General features: G+C 43.9%; 2 protein-coding genes across 3 annotated transcripts; one reads left to right on the top strand and one right to left on the bottom strand.

Annotated features, from left to right (window-relative positions):
- The first annotated feature begins 179 nt into the window (after window positions 1–179).
- On the top strand, window positions 180–7,110 carry LOC131282199 (uncharacterized). Its single transcript, XM_058311607.1, has 9 exons — window positions 180–1,138; window positions 1,241–1,561; window positions 2,965–3,039; window positions 3,754–3,801; window positions 3,869–3,978; window positions 4,068–4,202; window positions 4,285–5,059; window positions 5,162–5,366; window positions 5,445–7,110. Exons 1-9 carry the CDS (start codon window positions 868–870, stop codon window positions 7,099–7,101), a joined length of 3,597 nt encoding a protein of 1,198 aa, XP_058167590.1. The 5' UTR covers window positions 180–867; the 3' UTR covers window positions 7,102–7,110.
- Window positions 7,111–14,280: 7,170 nt separating this feature from the next.
- On the bottom strand, window positions 14,281–17,046 carry LOC131286509 (vacuolar protein sorting-associated protein 51 homolog). 2 transcript variants are annotated; one of them, XM_058315480.1, is made up of 4 exons: window positions 16,916–17,046; window positions 15,737–16,839; window positions 14,717–15,652; window positions 14,281–14,638 (listed from the first exon to the last, which is right to left on the bottom strand). In XM_058315480.1, exons 1-4 carry the CDS (start codon window positions 16,994–16,996, stop codon window positions 14,530–14,532), a joined length of 2,229 nt encoding a protein of 742 aa, XP_058171463.1. In that variant the 5' UTR covers window positions 16,997–17,046; the 3' UTR covers window positions 14,281–14,529. The 2 variants fall into 2 exon arrangements, with proteins under 2 accessions (XP_058171463.1, XP_058171456.1); XM_058315473.1 differs by having other exon boundaries at window positions 14,717–16,839.
- Window positions 17,047–17,745: the final 699 nt, after the last annotated feature.

Raw genomic sequence — 17,745 nt, 5'->3', positions numbered from 1 at the left:
ACAATCAACTAAAGTCAATCATTTGGTGCGATAAATATTTGGTGTGTAAGCGTGGAAACCTTTTCCTTCCACGAAGAAAGGAATAACAGACAGGTACGCCGAAACAGTGACGTGGAGAAGTTGTGGAGAAGGGCGGTTTCCAAACTAGCAAGGACATTTTCAGGACGTTTAATTGCGTGGACATATATCCGATGTAAAGCAGTATATCTTTTGTTTTAATTAATCGTCGCAATTCGTTACTGGACAGGATTTGGTAGTAAGGATCGGTGCAAGAACGTCGGTGTGTTATCGCGACAACTACGATCAAAGGCTACCTTCAGCAGGATCCCGGGGAGGGCTCAAGAAAAGCTTCTCCCTCCGAAGAGCGCTAAAACAACGAATCGAGTTTTGTGTTGATCCTGTTAAGCTAGTTAAGGTGACGACACTTTGGTTTTGGTTGCGGAAAAACGACGACGACGACGACGACGATCACCGGATGGAACCGGGAGTATAGTACCGAGCGACGGTGGAGCAAGAATCGAACATACGTCCGACAAGCGATATAAAACCCGTAGTACAAGAAGCGCCTGTCGTAGACAGGTGTGTGATTAGTTTGTAAAACATTAGAGGGAGTGAATTTGGAAACACACACTTCGCCATTAAACAGGGGATAAAATCCCCTTGCAGTCTGAAGAGATAAGTAAACGATCGACGGTCGATCAACCTGAATATCCCATCGCCATCCCAGTGGGTAGCAGCTGTGCGGCAGACGAGCGTGCATGACGAGATACGGGTGGTACATACGTGCATAGCGCGACGTTGAACCCTAAAATAGGAGAAGAAAACGCGATAGTGGGACGGTTTCGTACGGGAAGTGAATAGGTGAGAATGGATGAATCGCAACAGACTCAGGGCGAAGGACAGCAGAAGGAACAACAGCAGCAGCAGCCGCAAGGATTTGTCACGCATTGCGCAGTGGCGGACAATACGGCCCCGCTAACGGTGGATGAGCTCGCGTACGAGAAAGATGACGTTGTGCACGTGTGGATGCCACCGACGACGAAACCTCAGACGAGTGCAGCGGCCGGTGCTGGAGGATCCGGTGCCGCCTGGTACAAGGCGACAAATGTGCGCACCAAGCAAACGGGTTACGTACAGTGTAAGTAGTAGAAGCGTCATGGCAGACGACGAAAACTGTGGAAAAGGTGTAAAGGACGTTTTTCATTTACCGACTTTTTTTTATTTCTTTTTGCATTTTTAGTGCATCAATTCACGTTGACCGACCCTACCCCGCCATACGGCGTGTATCTTCTGTCTGGTCTCACCGGATCCAAGCAGCAAGTGTCCGGTAGCTCCGGTGCCGGTGGTGGAGCTGCCCAGTGTGTTTCGATCGGGTGCGCCTGCATTGGCGCTGCCGGCCACCAGCTGCAGCAGCAACACCAGCAGCAGATTACCGATGTCTTTGGCGGACTGCGACTCGGAGGAAAGGAAGCTGCCGAGGCCGCCGCGTCCGGCACTGGTACGACACCGGAAGATCTCTACGTCAAGTGCGTCACGCCGGGCACGGACCGCGATGATCCAAGTAAGTTTCTTTCGGCATCCAATGGGCGGATGAGAAGTTACTGTAGACGCGCACAGACCGGACATTGTACTTTGCTATAACTTCCTGTACCGTTCGATTCAATTATGCTTTTTATCACATTTACTTCTGTGAAGAGACACTTCCATTTGCTTTTTTATGTTTTTAGTTGGTTTGCTTCTAAACTGTGTATTAATTCACACAGGTACAACAATGTTTATATGCTTATCATAATTTTCAACTGATCAAATGGAATTGTATATAACAAACGATTGGAGGACTCGCCTGTTCAATATAAAGTTGTAACATGTGAATTTTTTTTCAATTTGTAGACATTCCATTTGCAAAATATTAAGGAAACTTTCATCATTACATATGCACTCACATACACACAAACACACGCACAAATTACACATCTTTCCTATTACTCCTTTCATGCACCTTATAATTTTTTTGTTGCCATCTAGATTCATAGTTTTGAAAATCAGTCACGCAAGCTTCGTAATTTGATGTTGTAATTTTTGCTTATAAATAGTGTCATAAATTAATGGTTTCTTTGTAGTGTAAATAATATAGTGTCATAAATTCATGCTGTCCGATGTAAACCACTTCTAATTTGCAAAAAATGACAAACAACATAATTATTTTTATTGTAAAGTTGCAAATGCATCAATTGTTACGTCATGAACGTCAATGCAAAAGGTTGTTAAGTGATGAAATAATATTATTACTCCCTTGCTTATGACTTCTCAGCAAATAGTTTTCTGCTTCCGATGTTAGTTGTTGTTTTTCATTTAAATAAAACTGCTCTGTTTATGTTATTTTTTAATTTTGGGAAATGTTTTAAAATCTTGGGTGCAATGACAGACCAAGAGGGATAGAGAGAGAGAAAGAGAGCAAGAGAGATACATATCTTCTCCTTTTGTACGTGTGCGTATGGGTGAGTGTGTATGTGTGTGGCTGTGTGTGTGTGTGTACGTGCGAGCGTGTGTGCCGCTTTTTATTTGTTGCTAACTTTAAATAATAATGTACGAACGTGAGTGGACGTGTATGTTTGTGCATAGATTTTGTTTGTAATACAAAATGACCATACAAGAGTACCTTTCAAACTCACGCGTGTTACCTCATCACGAAACAAGTTGATTTATACTTTTCTCTTTTTTCTCTCTTTCTCTCTCTCTCTCTCTCTTTTCTCTCTTTCTATGTCTTTCTCTTCTTCTCTTTTTCTATTAATGAACATTAACTTGTTGCCGCTTTTCTGTAAATTTTGTTGTTTGTTTATCATGTTGGTTTCCCTTTCTTCCATCCTTTATAATATGTTCTAACACAAAATGTTCTAACGCAAATCCAATCAATCATGTGTGTAACACCACATGTTACCCAATTTCTCGTTTTTTTTGCAAAAGGCGAAATAAAATCGAGCAGCAAAGCTCACGCGACTGAATTCGTGTACTTTGTAACTCCCATTATATGTTTGTTTTGTAAGTATCGATGTGTTAGACAACGCTAAAATTATAGAACATAACAAGAAACATTGCAACGGAAGAAAAACCCGATCGGCGGAACGAATGAGAGAATGAATGAACGTACGAACGAACAAACAAATCAATCTGTGAATGCTTGTGGGTGAACGAATGAGTCAATTGATTAGATAAAAAAGAAATAGATAAAACAATGAAAACTAACCGCCTTGTGGTGGTTTAATCCTGCACGATGCTTTCGTTCATTTGCTTGTGAGATTATGTTTTGACTGCACTTTTCTTTGCAAATGCATTTTAAGAGGAAGGGTGTCCGTGCGCGTGCAAAGATGATACAAATTCAATACTTAAACTAACTCTATTGTTTGTTTGTTTGTTTTCTTTTCCTTTTCTCTTCCTTTTCTCTTCCTCTGTGCTCGGTGCTATCTTCCTTCGTCCCTTTTTTTTCTTATCTCTCTTAACACGTTGTGTCCCTCCCGTGTTCTGTAATTCTCCTGTATTCTTCTGTCGCGGCCCTTTCTTTACTTCTTTCCTTTTTCCACGTGGAATTCTGCCCCTTCCATCATTTCCCCCTTGTCTCGTTGTGATCATGGCGCGTCTTGGCCTCTCCTTGTGGTGAACGATGCTGTTGCTACTGTTGCTGCTCGACAATGATGATTCAACCAACGTTCTTTCCGGTGTCATCCTGTGCCTTGGTGTCCACGGGATTTACTGCAGGCCGAGATTACATCTGGGGTCTTGGACGGCAAGGAGGACAGTGTAGAAGTAAGTACAAGAGTGTTACGGTTCTTCTCACACATCTAATTGCTTTCGTTTTTTATTTTCACCACAGACTGTTCAGCATGTTTCCACTACAAATGCCTCCCGCTAGCCATCTATGGGCCGTGCCAAAGAAATTCGGAAATTTACCCGAACGTACCGCCTACCTACAAGACGGAAAAGGTAAAACAAGGACGTTCTTCAACGTTCGACAAACATAACGCTCAAGTCTCTAACTCTATCGTTTCCTTCCTTCCCTATTGCGCGTGCAGTCAATTAACGAATGGACGACGGCAAATGTGTTGGAATGGTTGGCCGCTGTGAATATGTATGACCACGTGGAGGTATTCAAAACGAAAGCTATAAAAGGCTGTGATTTACCGAATTTGGATCGTGATAAGCTTGAAGTAAGTTTTCTATCTCCGTTTTGCCCCTTTGGCACTAATAGCATGTTCGGTTTATATTTTGTTAATTTATCTTTCGTCGCAGCAAATGGGTATTAAGAATGAATTCCATCAGCAAACCATCCTGACGACGATCAAACATCTCCTGACGAGCGCCGAGATGACGGCAACCCTTCCGGCGGTGGTGGCCGAACTAGGTGCGCCGGCTGCTGCGGGCGGTACCGCCACTACCGGCACGACGCCAGACCAGCAACAGTTGCACCACCAGGGTCACAACCTCATCGATGGTTCGTTTTCGAAGCAGCAAAAATGTGATATGTGCAAGCAGATCCTGTTCGGACTGGTCCACCAGGGGTTGTTCTGCACCCAGTGCAATCTGGTCGTCCACCGGCAGTGCTCGGTGACGGGCTTAACGCCCTGCAGTGCCGCTACCCACCAGCTCCAGCAGCAGCAACAGCACCAGCAGCAGCAGCAACAATCGACCGGTGCAACCGGATGGCTTCTCTTGCAGCACCAAATGCTCCAGCAGCAGCACCGGTACGTCTTCGCCAAGGGTCTCTGCCTGCAGTTCGACGCGACGCAACAGAAAGCCCCACAGATCGTCATCGATCTGTGCAGCAGCCTCGAGCGCATGGCACAGCAGAACACCATGGTCGATCTGTACGTCATCTACCGGACGACGCCGCCACGGTATGACGATGTGAACAAGCTACGCGACGCGCTGAACGAGAATCTACTGAACATCGATCTGAACGGCTACGCGCCGGAATGCGTTGCGACGGTCCTTAAGAAGTTCTTTCACGAGTTGCCGGACCCGGTAATACCGGTCATGCTGTACGAGTCGTTTATTGAAGCCTCAAGTAAGTATGAAGTGAACTTTAGAGAGAGAGATAGCGATTGACAGTTAAGAGGATAGGAAAGAACAGTCGAGAATACAAACGTCCGTTCCACGCTGCTTTCAGAGCTGGGCGATATGCAAGCGGCCGAACAGATGCAACATCTGATCCAGGAGATGCCGATACATCACAGCAAAACACTCCACTACTTCATGCAGCACCTGATTCGCATTTGCCAGCTGCAGTTCAAGCGCGGAAACAAACAGCAGCCGACAATGTTGCTGCAAAACTGGTGCCATATTCTGATGCGACCGGCATGGGAGAGGATTGTGTAAGTATAGAAAGTTATTCTCGGCATTTTCTTCACTCATTCTAATTGGTTACGCTTCTCTCACCCCCCACGGTATAGGCAATTTGTGGGCAATATCAAGAACCATCTGAGAATCTTGGAGATTCTCATGTACAAACTGAACTGGAACGAACCGTTGCCCGAGTTCCTCTCGATTCCGGCCGTACCGCCACGCAAAACGTCTCGTACGAGCAGTGGCAGTAGCGGCAGCGGAAGTGGTGGCCCCAGTGGAAGCGGAGGTGTCACGAAGAAGATGCTCATCGCATCACCGGAGGGTCCAGAGTACGAGTATACTGGTGGTAGCAGCAGCAGTACCCTTACCAGGGCCGGTTCCTCATCGCTATCGGGTAGCGTCGTGTACGGTTCGATTTCCATCGGTAGCGGCTCACAAATTATGGCCAGCCGCACGCTTCTTACCGACCCGGACACACCGGCTGAGCTGCGCGAAGCGGAATGGTACTGGGGTAAGATTTCGCGCGATGTCGCGAAAGAGAAGATGATGGACGCACCGGATGGGTCTTTCCTGGTGCGCGATGCGATCAGTGACGCGGGCGAGTATACACTCGTGCTGAAGAAGGACGGTGCGGATCGGCCAATTAAAATCTACCACAAGAATGGGCTGTACGGGTTTACGCAGGAGGGCACCTACAGCAGTCTTGTGCAGCTGATCAACGAGTATCGGACGCATACGCTCAAGGAGTACAACACGATCCTGGACATTTGCCTGCTGCATCCGATCTCGCGCTTCGAAGACGACATCTACCCGACGGAGGAGGACGTGCACCAGCTGGCACAGAACCTGTACGAGACGATGCTACGGCTGGACGCGATGCACCAGAAACGCGAACAGCTCAGCGAGGAGTACAACCAGGCGCAGTCGCACCTGGAACTACGCAAACAGGCCCAAGAAGCGTTCATCGAGGCCGGCAAGCTGTTCAACGAGCAGCTGCAGATCCACACCCAGTACGAGAAGGAAGCAGAGGCGCACGAAAAGTGCAGCCTGATGCAGAATCGCACACTCATCGAACTGCGTTTGGACGAGCTGGACCGATGCAAGCGCACGCTGGTCGATGGCATGGAGAAGGAGAAGGAGCATATGCGAGAGCTGCAGCGCGTCCAGATTAAGCTGAAACCGGAGATCCTCGACCTGACCAAGCAGAAGGACCAGTACCTGGAGGGGCTCAAACGGCAGGGCATCTCCGACAGCCAGATCAAGCAGATCCTCCAGGACGGGTACCTTTCCGCCGCGAGCCAGACCGCCCAGGAGATGCCGCATATGGACGATACGACGTGGCTGCGGGAGCGCTTCTCGCGCCAGGACGCCGAACAAGTGCTGGCCGGCAAACCGACCGGCACGTTCCTGATTCGAGCACGCAGCGCCGGCCATCACGCGCTCTCGATCGCTTGCAATGGGTGCGTGAACCACTGCATCATCCAGAAGACGGAACGTGGCTATGGTTTCGCGGAGCCGTACTTTATCTACGACTCGCTCAAGTCACTCGTCGTCCATTACGCGACGAACTCGCTCGAGGAGCACAACGATCTGCTGCAGACGACGCTCAAGTATCCGGCATTTGCACCGATCCCCCCGGCCACCGGCAGTGGTGGCAGTGGTGGGGGCAACGGTGGTGGCAGTGGCCCGTCATCATCTTCAGCCTCCTCTACCTCGCGGCAGCAACAAACCGGCGGCGGGCAGATGAACACGTTTGCACCCTAGTAGAGTACTCTTAGCCTCTGCTAAGAGTGGAGTCAAACGAACTGGACCAGGAACAGGACACCCAACACCTTAGGTGCAACGGCACACAAACACACACACACACACGAACCTCCTAGAGGTAGTTCCGGTCGCCGGTGGCATCTGCTGATATATTCTAGATATATCCATCTATGTGTGTATGCTTAGGGACACCAACTTCAACAGGGAACTAGGGACCCCCTACGGTGGGTTTATAATTGCCTCCTTCCCGTTGTTTTAATTACTTTTATTATTACTATTATTTGTTGTTGTATTGTGTTGCTTTCCATTCGGGTACTACTCAGTAATTAATATTAGGTAGGCATGACAGTGTGAGCGCGAAAGTATATATATATATACTATATATGTATCATTTGAAAGTACGCCTGTGTGTGTGTGAGAAAGAGAGAGAGAGAGATAATGTGGGTGGTTGACAGCGAGTAAAAGTGGGTAAATGAAAAAAAGGAAATACCACACAACAGCTTGCCTTTTCCCGATCTTTCTTGTAAAATCCTCAAAAGTTAGTCAGTCATTTAGAGTTGAAAGGGGCGACAATTTAGTTGAAGTTTTTATTACAAACCCTTCCCTTTTTTTACTTTTGTTTTTAAAGTGTTCTACTCGATTTTAATATGAATAGAAGAGGAAGGAAAACCTACCTAACCGGTGTTCTTGTGGTTAAAGGTAGAAGGCTGTTTGGCATCGCTACTACAGACAGTTCCCTGTTTAGCTTGGAAACTTTTGTTTAACTTAAAACTACTGCCCATGAAACACCACCTCCAGTGTTGGTGGTGGTAAAAAGTGAACTTGTGCACACTGTGTATTTTTGCAATACTTGCTCTTCTCGGCATGGTGAAAGTAAAATCATTTGGGAGTTATCGATCGTGCCACGATCAGGATAATATTTTATAGTGAATTAAATTACAGGATTTCTTCATTAAAAGGCTCAAGCTTTTTGCTTGCGCTTTTGAGCGCACATTGAACTCTGTGAGTTGTACTCGGCGGCTTTTTTTCGGGGGTAGTGGAAATAGCCGATTCAGAAAAGAGATAGAGAACCGTACACACACACACACACACATAAAGACGGGTGATAAACGGGGAACGATAGCGATGATAACAGGCGGAGATTGGAGAAAGCAAGAAATAAAGAAATCCACCGGGCGAACAAGCGGGTTGTTGTGGTGTAAAAATATACTAAGTAATATGATAGGCGCAACTAAGATGATGCTAAGAAAAAAATTCAAACTCAGTTATATAAAGGAGAAAAGCATTGGGGTGATAAACAGGCAGTTTGCTTGTATCTGTGTGTATGTACGTGATGATCATAAGTATGAATGTGTTGTTTATGTATGCCGGTGCGTGTGAAAGTGAGTGTGTGTGTGTGTGGGTGTGTTTCCTTGCGAAAGATCAAGAAATTCCTAAAGGAGAAGGAAAAACTTGGGATGAAGCTGTTGTACAGTGAAAAACCGGAAGATAAGTCATATTAGCATACATATAAAATCCAACATAAAGATAACATTCACTATCGCTGCACCAGAAAGAGGACGTTATTTACTCAAACCGTTGATTTATAATCTGTCGAAGTCAGCATGTTTTGCCTCCTTCTATAGTGATTGTTGCGTTGGCTTTTTGTTTTTCGTGCAATCTTTGCAGTAATGAAACTCCGGAACAACAGCACTTCTGAACATACTTGCAGGCTTAATGTGTTACACGGTGGCTTTTGATCGTTGTTCAAATACATGAATGAAAGTAAAAACATCGACTGACCCTTCCACCTTTTGTCGTGTGGTGTGGGTGGTGTGATGATAAAGTCACTGTAAAACCGAGTCTCCAGGGGAAAGTGGAAAGAGCCACAAAGCTGTGGCGAGGATAGTAGTGGTAGAGGCGAGAGAAAGGACGAACGCGTTTTTAGAAGAGAGTATGAATGTGTGGATGTTTAGGAATCAAACAAATATTGCGTAACTGTGTTAAACTTTAGTCGGTAAGGATTCGTAAAACATATATATATATATATATACATACATATATGCGTATAAATTCGAAATGCAACCTATGTAAATGTATGTATATGTAAATATATACGTACACATTCACAAACATGAAAAGAGAAAATAGAGATGCTGAAGGAAACTGAATTTTGTGAAACAAAGTAAAGCAGCCCAAATCCGGTGGATAATAAACAGCGAAATTAACTGCACGAAGAAGAGGAACGAAGCACACTTTGGGACGAAATCTACAAAATAATAATTAATCATAAACCTGTCGAAAAGCGCGACTGTGACCAGCGTTCAGGAACGCAGAAGAAAGCAAAGGAAAGGTGAATAGAAATGAGAGAGAAAGTACTAGTGTAACTAGGATACCTCTCTCTCTGACTCTCTCTCTCTGTATCTGTGGCTTAAGTTGATACAAAATGAATGTGGATATAGAAATCAAAAGCAAACAAAACTATAAATACGCTCGATCACAGACATTGAAAAATGAGAAAAAATTATTATAAAAAGAAAAACATGTCCTTCTTACATCCCCTGGGCTTGCGTTCGGTATCCGCAAACCGAAAATTCATCTGATGTGTGAAAATGTTTATGAAAAGTGGTTGAGTTATAAATTTTATTGATTTCTTTTGGACTCGGAAGCTAATTAAAAAAGAAATAAATAATGAAAACGATCATGTATTGGCAGCGTAAAATTTTAAGGCAGCAAGGGCAAAGCGGGGTAGGTAGGTCGGTATGTTTAGTTTTTGTTTGTTTGTTTTAAATCCATTTCAACGCATACTAAGGCGGACATCGTTGTGACATAGGAAGGATCATGGTATAAAAAAGAACGAACTGGGTCTGAGGAGCGAACGAAACAAATTACAAAAAAGGCATAAATATATATGTATATATATGTTACCTACATATAATACGAAAAATATAATTGTTGTGCATGTGTGTTGTGTAGGTTGAAACAAATTGGAACAAATAACACGTAAGAAAACGAATTACAAACAGCAAACAATGATATAACATATGCAGTTGAGAGCAGAATAAGGCGAACGGTGATTCAGAAAGGGTGCGAAAAGGATGATGAGAACGCGACTTTGCAGATGAGGAGAGACAGGTTGGCCACAGGGTACCACGAATGAAATCCCGACATAATAGAGCATAAATGTGCACGAGATTAACGAACGGCAGTGGAACGATACATTCATTCATATATAGATCTTATGACATTTATTCGCGAGACGAGCCTTTTTAAGGTGCCCGGTCGGTCTGTGTGTGTCTGTCTCTGCTTAAAAGGTACAAAATAACAATCTTATTAATAGGGTGACGCAGCTTTAGCAAAAGTGATGCGAAGACGCAGAGAAACATAAGTGTGGTGATGTTTTTTTTTAAATAGAAAACCAATTTAAACAACAATTCGCATTCATCCGACGCGTTGCGAATTCTGAATTTCCCTTTCTCGAAAACTCCACATCAAGTAATACGTAGATGCGTTCAACTAGTCTTTGCAGTGCGTGGACAAAACGATTACCCGCTTCCTTGTTCCATGAATCCCTTCCTTCGTCATTACGAACCCAGTACTCAGCTTATGATAAAGCGCAACATAATGGGCTGGAAATGCAACACGAACTTGTGCCCACGTGTTATTGTTGCCGTAGATGCTCTTTCTCTGTTGTATACCCTCTTGGCTGCATTTTGCTGCAAATACTTGCAGTACTTAATAACTGCACGGTGTATATCGAAAAATAATAGTAAAAAATAAACCGAACACATTTCTAAAACAAACAGTTTTGCCCAAATTTGCTAACAAAATACAGCAAGAGATAAGGTAGTGTCAATATGTGTATGCATGTGATAGAAAAAGAAATATGTGCACTCCCCGCATACATACTACATAAGAACACACACACTCACACAAATACATACATATACAAGAAATCCCAACAATTTTGAAACAGCTCCCCGGCAAGAAGTAGTGCGTGTATTAGGAAATATTTTCAATAAGCAAGCAAGCGAAACACATGGTAGAAAATGGAAGCTATAAATTGAAAGGAAACAATCAGGCATGCTCTGCTGCATTAAATAGAGAATCGAAGTACATAATTGCACAGAACAAATAAAAACACACATTTAACATACAAAAGATGCACAACGCAACAGAAGCAGCACCAAAACTACACGTAAACGCTTTAACCCAAGAACACTTTCATCCTCCTTCCGCTTCCTTCCGACTAATGCTGGAGTAGAGTGCTCTAGTACTAAACTGCGAGAAAGATAAGAGAAGGACACCGAAAACCGTAATGGGAAACAAAGTAAAGTCCCCCGCAGCATCGGCAACGGCATCCTAACAAAGAAACAAAGTGATAAACAAACAACCATCCAGTCACTGAACGGGATTACGGCTTCGTTTTATCGCAAATCGCCGGCAAACTGTGCAACGAGCGTGTGAACATATAGGGCAGTAAACGAAGGCAGACGGCGTATGATCAGCAATCAGAGCTAAAAGGGGAAACAACAAAACAAATTAATAAACGATGATAAAAGATAAAACTAATAACACACAAATCCAATCGGTCAATGTGAAAGCGTAGCATGTGAAACATGTACAAATTTACTATTAATACTATTGATAACAATAATGAAACTAAACATAATAATAATAATAATAATAATAAACCTTATGGTAACATTAACGTGAAAAAAGAAAACAAAACATACATGATTAAATAAGTTGATTTGAAAAGAAAAACGAAATGTTTGTATGACAAAAAACAAAGTGATCCCGAGAGCAGAGATAAGAGTGAAAGAGTGTGCATTACAAATGTTGTGATGTGGGAGGATCAAGTAAAGGGAAACCTGGGACAACAACTGGAGCTAAGGAGAATGAGAAGTGTGCAGGCGGAAAACAAAATAATGGAAAGCTTATAATGACCACCCTCAACGCTGCAGTTAAAATCCAGCATGTGTCTTGTGCATGCAAGGATAGGTCGTTTGAGGCTGAGTGTTGAAAATAGGTGCCCATGTAATGAAGCTTAAAAGACGGCTCGTTTCGAAACGTAACACCGTTACCCAGTTTCACATCACAAACCGGATTTTTGTAGTAAACTAATAGCAATTTTCAGAAAAATAAAACAACACGAGATGAGAAAGTAGCAAGAACAGGCAAAGTTTTACAGAGAACGAAAATATCAAGCACGGTTTTTGTTCGATCCCGCGTCACACAACATCCCCAGGCACCAGGTGTCCATCGTATGCGTCCATTATACAGAAATAGTAGGAGATACTACACAGAGCACATTTATCGGGTTTAATAGTGGATAGTTTATTTTCTAGCACCAGCCTGGGCACGGCCAAGCATCATAACGATATTGAGAAGAACGGTAATCGGAAAGTGAGCTGTGGTGGAAAATTGGAAAATGAATGTGTTTTAAATCCGTATATCGCTCCCCAGTGTTGTAGGATGAACCCCAGAAAGGGTTGGCCAGAAGGAAGTACAATGCAGAAAAGAATGTGAGATTGTGGGAAAAACATAGGTTTTTTCTCTTGGTAAAATACCTCCAATATGCGCATTTGTTTGTTCTCATTTCATTTGTAAGGATTTTGTTTGTACTCTCCGCGATTCATCGGGTACGGTGGAAATAAAGTAGATCGATAATACCTTGTAATAGTAGTAGCATAAGTTCAAAAATAAGTTTTCAGCGTAAACACAGGAATAGCGGAGGCGTTTTGAGGTGATGAGAGACCAGGTCTTATCGAAGAAAATCATATAATTATTATTAATATTATTATCCTTATAGTTAGCGCTAGACCCTTGCGAGATACGATGCAATGAGTTTAAGAAAGCACACAAACAAATAAATGAGCGTCGAAGAGTTGAATAAAATATGAGCCAATCTAAAATTTGTCCAGTTTCGACTGGAAACTGAAAATTGCACGAAATATGTTGTTTTTGCAATTCTTAAGAGCCTCTTCAGATTTATGTAATAAAATTGGTAGGCGAATGACCGTCCTGTATTATTGAGTGCTGATTTGCGTTCAATATTGGAATACAAAAGAATGGTAATAATGAGGTAATAATTTTTTTGTTTTTTGGTTGAAACTAACCCAACCATCAACATGTCGAATGTGAATCTGTCGAAATGTATGGCTAATTTTAGATAAGCTTCCTTCACTTTTGAAATGGAAGCTCAGGTTTGATGGAAGCAATACAAAGATTATTTTTGTAATTCAAATTTTATCCTAACATATGGTTGTCAAACTTTGATGTCTTGCAAAGTATTGAGAGTAGATAAATTGTTCGCAGTACCCTTTATGTTCAGAAGGTTTCCGACACCAGTGTTATTTCCTCTTTTTATTTCATTTTCATTACTTTCAACCGAAAAACTAATTAAAAAGTAACTGGTGGACTTGATGGGAATCAATCCATGGGTTTGAGCAAACGAGTACGGTGGGAGAACAGTGAAAACAAAAGTTTACAACTACGAATGGTTAAAGGTACGCAAAACCCACGTTCAAAACAAACAAATTCCTTCCGGAAGCGCCAAATGAAAAATCTGCAGTAAATGGAAACTGAATGTAGCAGTAGGAAGGATGGGTGTTTGGCTCGCATACAGTTTAAAATGATCATAACTATTAGCAACTGACAGTGGAAAAACGTAAAAATGAAAGTAGACATCACAACAACCCAAATCTAATACAGTCTTTATACAAAATAAAATGAAACTAGAACTGGAAGCAAAAGATATGGCAAACGCAAAGTAAACAATACAAATGAAGAAACAAAAATAGCCATTGATGAAAGTAATACAAAAAACACACACAAATTCAGACTTAACTTAGAAGCATAAAGGACAACACAAGTAGAATCAGACTAATAAATTGAGGGGGTGAGTAGAATACGAAAAATATTTGGGGAAAAATATAAAGGAATACCGAAATGGAAAAAACGGATTGAATGAATTCTATGGAGTGTGTGTTCCGATAGAGAAGTGTTTAATGGTACGCATCTAGGGATGCAAATATACAAAACAAAATCGAACCTAAATGCGTTAGTTGAAAACAAAACAAAACAAAACAAACAAAAAAAGAAATGGTGAAAACACAAAACAAATTAACGATTAATGTGATTGTACTGTACATACATTTGTATTATATAAAAAAGAAACAAGAAAAATGTGGAATGAAACTACAGCAGGAAACTTAATGAAAAATGAAAAATCAACCCTTTGGTGATGCGTGGGTATTCATTTCGTTTTTAAACCATATCCGAAAAAGACAAGGATGCTGTATTGTTTCCGAAACATGTATCAGAATTTTAAATACTTCTACAATTTTTATTGGAATACTTTTTTACCATCAAACGCATGTTCATCGCATGCCATGGAATGAATTTTCGGTTGTCTCTGAGGTTGTTGAACAAACTTTGGGCCGTTCAGTTACGTTCGCAAATAATTTCCACCGCATTTGGTTCCATGAGGATAGGCTCGAGGCAGCGTAACACGGCCGAGCCCAGGATTTCATCGAGGAGCACGTGAATAAGGCTGAAAGTAAGAAGGAAAACAAGCAAAGGGTATGAACATATGGAGCGTAGTTGATACGGAAGAAATGGAGAAGCCTACTTTTCGTCACTAACGAAACGCCACAGGTTCATCTGCAGGTAGTGCGCATCGACCTGGATTTGCTGGAGGCCATACCGGCTGAACGTACGCAGACGCACGCACTCGAGCAGCGTTTTGAGGCAGATCTTGATGATGCCGGTAATGATCGAAACCTTCGAGAATTCGACCGGGGCAAAGATTTCGATCTTCTCCGAGAACAACCGTTGCATGTTCGATACGAAGCTACTGTCCATTTGCGATTGGGGCGTGTAGGTGGACCAGGTCGACCGAAATTGCGACTGCTTCGAAGTGCCGATGCTGCTGAAGTGCGTCTTCCGGCTGGAATCGCTGCTGGCGGTGGTCCGCGAGCCGGTACCGTGTGCGTGGCTGCTGCCATCGTACAGCTCACCCAGCACGAGATCGATGGCGGAGATTTCCTCCACGACGCGTTTCATCACGGCCCGTACCGACCGTGGTTCAAGACAGTTAAGCCAATCGCGCGTTTCCACGCTCTTGCGCAGCATTTGCGAAAGGTTGAGGGCCTGCAGGCGGACGTACGAGTCGAGTAAGAGCTGGGCCGAGTCGCGCATTTCCGCACACAGTTCCGATTCGTGTACAAGCGTTACACTACGCTCGGAGTCGATACTGTACAGCTCATCGACGAGTGCGGTTAGTGTGTGAACACCGGCCCGTTCCATCTCGAGGCACACCTTGGAGAGGACGAGCAGTAGAGTAGGCGGTGCAGTCGAGCTAATGCTCCCGTACCCGTTTACGGTGCAGCAGAAATGACGCAGGAAAGCGACGAGCAGGTTTTCACGGATACCTTCGATACACTGGATGCCTTTAGGATCACTCTTGAGATTGAATGACCACTCGGGCTGGAGGAAGATGAGCAGATCCTGCATAAGTCCTTTCACCTTCTCGATGGTGGAAACGTACAGGTTGGAAATAAGCTCCCTCAGTCCACCCGTGCCCGTTCCTGCGGCAGGTGGATTAACCTGACCACCGCCAGCACCAACGGAGGTTGACTGTGTGGACGACGCGGATCCGGAATTTGATGCTGACGCTGTGTTGGACGAAACCAGTGCCAGCCTTATGGAGCTCAAGCTATCCGCGAAGTGATCCTTGAGCGATTTCATATGCGCCTGGCATAGTTGCTGTGCCGCACTGACGATGATATCGAGTCCGGATTTGCTCATGTCAACGGCCTTGCAGAGCGTACGCATCGCGGTCATTCGCCGATGCAATCGATCCAGCCCCCGCAGTATGATCTGGGAATCGCCGTGGCCAATCTCCAACTCTGCCCTGTCCTGTACCAACGCCAAATATTCGTCCACGTTTCGATTAACAAACTCGTTCAGATCAAGTCGCGCAACCTGCTCGAAGTTGTCCGCCTCCTGGTCGAGGTGACGCGCGAGAAACATGTCATTATACGAGCTAATCACCAGCGTTAGGTCTTTCAGGAAGCCCTCGATGCCGAGATCGATGAACTCGATCATGTCGCGATCGGTTTGATCCTGCAGTACGACGATCTGCTCATGCAGACGCTTGGACGCACACTCAAGCATCTCTTTGGCAAGCGAGGACGGTCGCTCGCCGAGCTGCAACAACAGTTCTCCGATTTCCGTAAGCGATTGGGCCGACTTGCCCGTCTGCCGGAACTCACCCCGCAAGCGATCCTTCAGTTCGTCCAGTATCTTAATGCAATCCTCCTGGATGCCCTGGAACGATGGCTGCTGGCCATACTGCTGCAGTACTTTCTGGGCGTGCGAGTACTCCTGCACTGCCTGCTGGTAGTTTTCCTCCTCAATCAGCGTCTTCAGCTTGGCTGGGAGGGAGGATAGAAACTGCAGCTTCTTCAGCAGCTGATGTTTGCCGGACAGGCGCGTCAACTGGGAGCGCGTTTCCTGCAGCGTGTCCGTGATGCGCTCACTAAAGTCCGTGATCGACTGCATGTTTGTCATGAGCAGGTTCATTTCGGTTTCCATCGATTTGAAGTCGGTTTTCATCTTCCTAATGGTATCGGTGGCCGAGATAAACTTGTTGTAGTTTTCGTACACCAGCGTTTGCATATCACTGTGTAGGGTTTGCGTTTGGCGTACAATTGCCGCCTCGGTGTCCATTATTTGCTTGAGGGAACATTCCTGTGGTAGCAAGGGAGAAAATGCATTCGATTAAGTTTTCCCATCGAATCCAGCTTACATGTAGCTTCTGCATTACCTTTAGCAGCTTCTGTAAGTAACGATCCGCGTCAAAGGACGGTCCGTCCATATCGTACGGGTTGCCTGATTTCTCTCCCATATTGCAGGTTCAGTTTAGGGCCCATTAACTACTATAAATATAATTATCACATAACAAAAGGGAAAATAGCTTCGTACGTACCACGTACGAAAGCAATGTCAGAGGCGTGTTTGTTTACAAATCCCTGAAATAAATGACAGCTCGCGAAACTGGTATAAACTTGTTGAACGTTCGCCAGATGCCAGTAAAACATGCGTAAATTCATGGCGATATTAATAGACATTGTTGATTAATTGAAAATAATCTATTTTTTGTACAATTTCTCTTCGTTGTTGCATTTTTTGTTCATTATTAAAAGCCTCTTTCCGAATGACAAACAAATCTTTCGATTCAAATCCATTCTGAGATTCGGATCTTCGAGTCCGAATCCCAATCCGTATGTGTTTAATTCGATGAATGATTTACATAAAGCTGGCCGTAAACGTTGCGAACTTGTTCGCGCGAACAATTTGACAACCAGGCATTGCCTATGTTAAGGAAAGGAAAGGAAGATATCCTCTTATATCTTCCTTTCCTTTCCTTAACATAGGCAATGCCTGGTTGTCAAATTGTTCGCGCGAACAAGTTCGCAACGTTTACGGCCAGCTTAAGAATATCAATATAGTTGACATTATTCTTCTAATTGTATTCAAACAACACGAACAATTTAGTCGTTTTTGGGAATATGCACTAACTGATTTACCCGAGTTCATTCCAAGAAGAGTAGCATTTATTATGTTTTAAAAACAGTTATGACAGCGTTATCATTC

This window comes from Anopheles ziemanni, chromosome 2 (genome assembly GCF_943734765.1).
Source record: "Anopheles ziemanni chromosome 2, idAnoZiCoDA_A2_x.2, whole genome shotgun sequence".
In the NCBI taxonomy this organism is placed as follows: Eukaryota; Metazoa; Arthropoda; class Insecta; order Diptera; family Culicidae; genus Anopheles; species Anopheles ziemanni.
This window is presented reverse-complemented; position numbering and strand designations above follow the sequence as displayed.